Genomic DNA, 7854 nt, shown 5'->3' on the forward strand with positions numbered 1-7854 from the left:
AAGAGGATTACGACAACTGTAGCCAAATTCCTTGACACGTTTGTGTGTGGTGGCTCTTGATGCCTTGACCCCTGCCTCAGTCCATTCCTTGTGAAGTTCCCTCAAATTCTTGAATCGATTTTGCTGACAATCCTCATAAGGCTGCGGTTCTCTCGGTTGGTTGAGCATCTTTTTTTCCCACACTTTTACTTTCCACTCAACTTTCTGTTAACATGCTTGGATACAGCACTCTGTGAACAGCCAGCTTCTTTGGCAATGAATGTTTGTGGCTTACCCTCCTTGTGAAGGGTGTCAATGATTGTCTTCTGGACAACTGTCAGATCAGCAGTCTTCCCCGTGATTGTGTAGCCTAGTGAACCAAACTGAGAGACCATTTTGAAGGCTCAGGAAACCTTTGCAGGTGTTTTGAGTTGATTAGCTGATTGGCATGTCACCATATTCTAATTTGTTGAGATAGTGAATTGGTGGGTTTTTGTTAAATGTGAGCCAAAATCATCACAATTAAAAGAACCAAAGACTTAAACTACTTCAGTCTGTGTGCATTGAATTTATTTAATACACGAGTTTCACAATTTGATTTGAATTACTAAAATAAATGAACTTTTCCACGACATTCTAATTTATTGAGATGCACCTGTATGTTTGATATTAACGTAAATGATAAGTTGCAGACCTGTGTGTTGATCTCCTGTGGGACCGTGTGCTGATGGATCCAGGGATGAACATCGGCCAGTTCCTTCTTCTGGTCCTGGGTGAACCAGGGCTGCATGGGCTGCATCAGAAGCAGCTTCTCCCGGTCTTCCTGAAGAACCTGCGCCTGATCCCTGCATGGATATCCACACACACAAAATAAAACTCACTTACACCTCCTCAATCGTTCGCTAGATGACACTCAACAGCACACCGCTTTGATTTCAAAATCGTTATTAGGGCTGCAAAGCGATTAATCGCATTCAAAATACAAGTTTATGTTTACATACTATGTGTGTGCACTGTGTATTTGTAGTACGGAGTGTCTTTTTACACTACGTGCAAATAGCCCACCTTGTTGGCAGAGGCTATTTACACTAACTCCACCCACCAACGTGTGATTGGGGTAGTCAAGACTACAAAAGACGTTCATTAAACATCAGTTTCAATGGCGTAGATGATAAGGCGTATACTGTTTTATAATGTACTACAATACTGAGGTGCTGATAATTGCCACTATTTGCAATAAGTAGTATAAATAGCAGAAAATCTCGCTATTTTAACAGTATAAATAGAATCTATAGAGCTATTTGCACTTAGTGTAAATAGAATCCATAGCATCTATATAACTAATAAAACATGCTATTTTCAATTAGTGCAAATATCCGCTACCTATTTATTATGTATATATAAATACACACAATATATATTTTATATATAAGTGCTGTCAAACGATTAATCACAATTAATCGCATCCCAAATAAAAGTTTTTGTTTACATAGTATATGTATGTGTACTGTGTATATTTATTATGTATATATAAATACACACACATACAGCATATATTTTGAAAATATTTAAATTTATATACATTTACATATTTATATTCTTATATTTTATATAAATATATTTAATATATAAACATAACATTTTTCTTAAATATATACAGTACATGCATGTGTTTGTATTTATATATACATAATAAATATACACAGTACAAGTACATATACATATATTACATAAACAAAAACTTATTTTAGATGCGATTAATCACGATTAATAGTTTGACAGCACTAAAACATATATACATATATAAAATTTATATATAAATATAAATATTTTATACATGAATCTAACATTTTCCTTAATATATACATGTATGTAATATGTGTATTTATTTATACATAATAAATATACAGAGTACACACACATATGGTATGTAAACAACCTTTATTTTGAATGCGATTAATCGCGATTAATCGTTTTGCAGCCCTAATCGTAATACTCTAAAAAAGCATCGAGGCCTGGCAGATTCGCCCTCTTCTCCATCCATAATCAGGTGCTTGTGTCACTTCATCAAGCTCTTTAACACAGGTCTCATTGAGACATTTAGCTTGATCAGAACTACCTCAGCGAGAGAGCCTGGCAGCGCTATCTCTTTCTCCTGTGGAAAGAGATGCTCAGAATGTCACGTTTCTCTCAGGTTTCTCAGAGGAATGAGCGGGAACCCGGGATTCAGAGAAAGAGAGCGGAAGAAATGTTCCTGGTCTGGTACCTGGGGCCAATCTGATAGGTCATCATGACGGGTTCGGGCGTCTGCTTGATCATGCTCCATAACGAATTGTCCACTTGCTTTGTGAAGGTCATACGCTCACGTTCCTGGGGCTCCGCGGAGTTGCGCGCTTTCCGCGATGTGTCCGATGAATCGTTGCTGGCAAAGTACTTGCTGCTGTTGCTGCTGCCTGTGAACGTGAAATGTTGGGGGTCGGTTTAATGAAATCGTGGAGAACTTTCATGCTTCACATAAAAAAGGAAGTCATAAAGGAACAAAATGAGGGTGAGGAATTTCATTTTTGAATTGAATTTCCATTAAAATAATCTTCTGGAAGATGTGTATGTAGTAGAAAGTAGGTAACTAATCACAAGTCTCTAAACACCATAAAAAATGCTGTTTTGTGGTGGAAATGCAATTTAATAAATGTGACCCTGGAGCACAAAACCAGTCATAAGTAGCACAGGTATATTTGTAGCAATAGCCAACAATACAATGTATGGGTCAAAATTATCGATTTTTGTTTTAATGCCAAAAATCATTAGGATATTAAGTAAAGATCATGTTCCATGAAGATATTTAGTAAAAATATCAAATTTATTAGATTTTTGATTAGTAATATGCATTGCTAAGGACTTAATTTGGACAACATTAAAGGCGATTTTCTCAATATTTTAATTGTTTTGCACCCTCAGATTCCAGATTTTCAAATAGTTGTATCTCGGCCAAATATTGTCATATCCTAACAAATCATACATCAATGGAAAGCTTATTTATTCAGCGTTGAGAGGATGTATCTCAAATCTCAAAACATTTACCCTTATGACTGGTTTTGTGGTCCATGGTCACAAATAATAAATGCCATTTTAAATTAATAGTTTTTATTTTATATTTAATGTTTGCAGTTTTGTATGTTTATGGTTGATGCTAAAGTAATATAATACAAATAAATTAAATTAAATCAGCCATACATATAAACAAAAGGCCTATTTCTCTCAAATATTGTTCACAAATCTGTCTAAATCTGTGTTAGTGAGCACTTCTCCTTTGCCGAGATAATCCATCCACCTCACAGGTGTGGCATATCAAGATGCTGATTAGACAGCATGATTATTGCACAGGTGTGCCTTAGGCTGGCCACAATAAAAGGCCACTCTAAAATGTGCAGTTTTATCACACAGCACAATGCCACAGATGTCGCAAGTTTTGAGGGAGCGTGCAATTGGCATGCTGACGCACGCACGCACGCACACACATACACACATTTGGTCTCTTAAGGCCCTTTCCAATTAATTTGTACAAAATATACATTCTACATATTTTAATATTTTACATAAAAAAATTACTTTTCATATTGATTTTTACAAGAATGTTAATATATTTTAATTTGATTTTAATATCTCACTTAATTTTAATAAATATTATAGCAACATTACTGGACCTTTAACACCCTTATATAAGCTTTTGATATTTTAATGATATATTTCCCCACTATTCAACAAATATACATAATGAAAAGATGACACAAAATTTAATACCTTGGAAAGTGGCATTTAAGACTTTTTAAGGGCCTTAATTTTCTCTAAATTGATTTTTAAGACCCCGCGGACACCCTGGACACTGAAGACTAGAGTGATGGCTGATGAACATTCAGCTTTGCATCACAGAAATAAATTACATGTTAAAGTATATTAGAAGACAAAACCGTTATTTTAAATTGTAATAATGCTTCACAATATTACTTTTACTGTGTTTGATTAAATAAATGCAGCCTTAATGAGCATAAAAGACTTCTTTAAAAAACATAAAAAAATATACACACATTCAGTTCTAATCATCTTTAATCTAAAATTAAATGTACATAACTAAAATTTAAATGAAACCGGGCGATCCATATAATCAAAGCACTAATTATTATCAAAATATTATTAAAAAATTATATTAGTATTTCAATTATACAAGAATAACACTGCTATGGATGGCTTTATAGGGTACCACTTACTTAGACAGAATTAAAATTAGATTGTGCTTATCTTTTATTATAAAAAAAAGCTAGAATATACAATTATAGACAATACTGTTTTACAGTAATACAAAATATAATTGAATATTATATACGGACTATTATCTTTATGTACTGTATATTTAAATAAAGTATCAATTAAATTATTATAAAAAATATTTAATTTGTTGGATTTTCCAATAACATTATCACACTGTTAATACTTAAATTTTTTTACATTTTTAGATTAAAAAAAAAATATATATATATATAAAATGCAGTTCTTTTTATAATAGAATCAAATAAATAATCCACTGACAGTCAGACACTGATTAGACAACGTCAATCTTCTTTTGCTCCAGACAATTTTATTCAAAGCATCTAACAAATGAAGAATATCACAAGCAATAGACTGACAAATAACAACTGCTAACACACACACACACACACACACACATACACACACCTCTGTGATGAGAATGGGCCATGCTGCTGTTGTCCTGCTGGAGGTAGGAGCTGTAGGGACTCTGCAGGATACGATGTTGGAAATGATCCACGAATTGTTGCTCCTCCTTTTGCGTGTGAGCCGACAGCACCTCTTTAGTAAGACCCACCACGAGTAACTCCTCCTGAGCTGCTGAGGAGGTGCTGGGGGCGGGGCGTGCAGGGGTGGGGGCGGAGTCTGTTGGCTCGCTACCCATTGGAGCATCTTCTAAGGCAGTGACCTCTGGAAGAAAACAAGCGGCAGACGCAGATGAATAATGGGCCGAGAAACTTATCTTTGTTTTGAAAATTTACTCAACCTCAGGCCATCCAGATGTAGGTGACTTTTTCCTGGAGTAGAACAGTGAGGAAGATTTTTAGCTGAAACCGTGGTACTTGGTGATTCATAAAATGCAAGTCAGCAGCTGCCCGATTTTGAGAATAAAAAAAGCATATAAAGGAACACAAAATTAATGCCCGTGGCTCCTGGCGATATATTGAGGTCTTATGAAGTCAAATGATCGGTCTGTGCAAGAAACTGAACATTATTTACAACTTTATTCAATTTGAATGAACTGAACTAGTTCAATTCCCTAGTTCATTTACAAAATAACACAATGACGTAACATATACGCAGTTATATTATTAAAGAATAATGATGTGAAACGTGCATGTTTTACATGTCTAAAGCATATAAAGTGAATATACTAGTCTTCACCAGCTCAACATTTTACAAAAACCATGAGAAACGATAAAAACTTTAATTTCACCCCTTCATTCAAGTGCACGGTTCACGCATGTGCATATCAGCAGCTCATTGCTCTTCAGTCCGAGTTGAACTGTTTCCTCAGTTCAGTGACTGTTGGAGGAACTGGAGCGCAAAAACCAGCGTCATGTGATCATATACACCAGTATTTAGGCTCATTTCGAGTCAGAGTTGACAGTCGGGCATCCGAAAGTGAGTTTTGATTGGGTAACTTGATTCAGTCAGATTTTATTCAACTTTGGTTCAACTTGGCTTAACTAGAACTGATTCAACTAGAGAACCGGTTCAAAAGAATGAATCATGAATCGGACATCACTCTGAACCGTTTGCCTGAGGCTCTGGATTACAGGTAATTAAGTTATAAAAAAATTTCAGTTTCTTGCACAGACCGATAGCTTCACTTCATAAGACCTTAATATATCATCAGGCGCCACAGGTATTAATTTTGTGTTCCTTGATATGCTTTTTTTATTCTCAAAAACGGGCAGCTGCTGACTTGCACTTTATGAATCACCAAGTACCACGGTTTCAGCAAAAAATCTTCATTGCTGTTCTACTAAAGAAAAAAAGTCATCTGGATGGCCTGAGGATGAGTAGATTAAGGTTTAACTGGCCAAACACATATTGGGTCACTGTATGTGTGTGCACTCACCTGGCTCGGGCTGGGGAACGTGCACTGTGTTGCTGCTGTAACTGCACTGACTGGTGACGGACACCACACTCATGGCTTCTGTGGAGATTGTGATGTCTGTGAGTGGTGCTCCCACCACCGCTGCCGTCGTGGCCGAGCCCGCTGACACCTGGCTGTCCAGAGCACCGGTGCCCTCAAACGCAGCTTCTGCGGGAGAAAGACGTCAGAATCTGTGCAGGGTTTTAGGAGGGTACAGAAAGGCTTGGAATGGACTTTGAGGGCTCTTACCGTCTGTGTTCACAGTGTCTTCATGTGCGGCCGCTGCGGGTTTGTCTTCCTCAGACATGGAGGAAGAAGATGATGTAGCTACGGACAAAGATTCGCTCTTTCGTTTCAGAGCAGATGTCGCACAGCTCTCCAGATATCTAGAGAAGGAAAAACACAAACCTCCGTAAACAGATCACTGGCTACACACAAATGAATGATAATGTCAAAAAAGGCATTGTTTTTAATGCTTTAATATTTATTTGAAATTGAAATGAATTATTATAGAAAATGTATTTCATTTGCTATGTGATCCAATCATATTTATTAGTAAACTGTTATTTAAAACAAAATTCTTTCTTGGAATTTCCAGAAAAATTTAATAAAATAATAGCTTTATGGATTTAAATTAACTAATTAAAATAGAATGATTTTTTTCATTTGCTTAATTATCCTAAACTACTCATTATTAAACTGTTATTTAGAATGTAAACCAATTTCTTAAAAAAAAAAAAAAATAAATAAATAAAAATGAATTATATATTTAAATTCATTAATACATTTAATTACTACAGAAAAACATTTAATTTGCTGGATTATTCAAAAATAGACATCTCTACACTGTTATTTTAAATGTAAACTTCTCTCTTTTAGTTTCCAAAATAATAACTAATATATATATATATATTAGGGCTGTCAATCGATTACATTTTTTTAATCGAATTAATCACATCCTTTTTCTGTGATTAATCACGATTAATCGCACACTTCATGAAATTAAGCATAGACCATTTATCTTGTTTCAAATGTTTATTTTGTCATCATTTGCTATATCCAGCAAAGTAAACCAAAAGATTGAAGGGTGATTCTCAAAAATCTATATTTTCTGCAAGCTTTTTTCAAGATAAATTTAGATAAAAGAAACCAAATGATATAAGGAGCCCATATAAGCACATATGAAAGAAAACAAAAATCAGAATTTTATAGTATGTGTACATTGCAACAGCAAAGAGCTGTTTTACATTTTAGAGAAGCCAAGTTGAGATACCGAACAGGACCAGATGGAGATGCCAAAAAAAACTAAACCAATCGCCTGCTGACTGCATATATCTACTACAGTACACGGATCCATTCAGAATAACTAAACACAGCAACATACACATGACAAATCAAAACATTATCGTGAATGTGTGTGGAAACAATGTGAATGTACGGAAATGTCTGTGCCTGTGCATAAATACAATGTGCGATCAGTGTGTCAAGAGCACTCATACACGCATTATTATAACGGACTCACACGTGCTTACTGTACGACTCCTGTACACTACAGCAATCATCTTTACCTTGATTGCAGTCTTCATCCATCAAAACTTTACTAGCCAGACTGGTTATTCAGTCGAGAAACCGTAGTTTGCGTCTCATCTGGCCATACAGTGGTGGGATGTGTTGACAATCCATTCAGTCTG

At 35.4% G+C, this 7854-nt stretch overlaps 1 protein-coding gene across 1 annotated transcript in view; it reads right to left on the reverse strand.

The window, feature by feature from the left end:
- LOC107592896 (period circadian protein homolog 3-like) overlaps positions 1-7854 on the reverse strand; it is a 30897-nt gene that overhangs the window by 3654 nt on the left and 19389 nt on the right. The window contains exons 16-20 of the mRNA XM_016282472.1: positions 6413-6549; positions 6146-6331; positions 4693-4971; positions 2246-2432; positions 674-824 (exon numbers count right to left, since the gene is read on the reverse strand). Of these exons, the coding sequence (XP_016137958.1) occupies positions 674-824; positions 2246-2432; positions 4693-4971; positions 6146-6331; positions 6413-6549 (940 nt within the window). The remainder of the gene's footprint in view (positions 1-673; positions 825-2245; positions 2433-4692; positions 4972-6145; positions 6332-6412; positions 6550-7854) is intronic.

Source organism: Sinocyclocheilus grahami, unplaced genomic scaffold (genome assembly GCF_001515645.1).
Source record: "Sinocyclocheilus grahami isolate Dianchi unplaced genomic scaffold, SAMN03320097.WGS_v1.1 scaffold160.1, whole genome shotgun sequence".
Taxonomy (NCBI): Eukaryota; Metazoa; Chordata; class Actinopteri; order Cypriniformes; family Cyprinidae; genus Sinocyclocheilus; species Sinocyclocheilus grahami.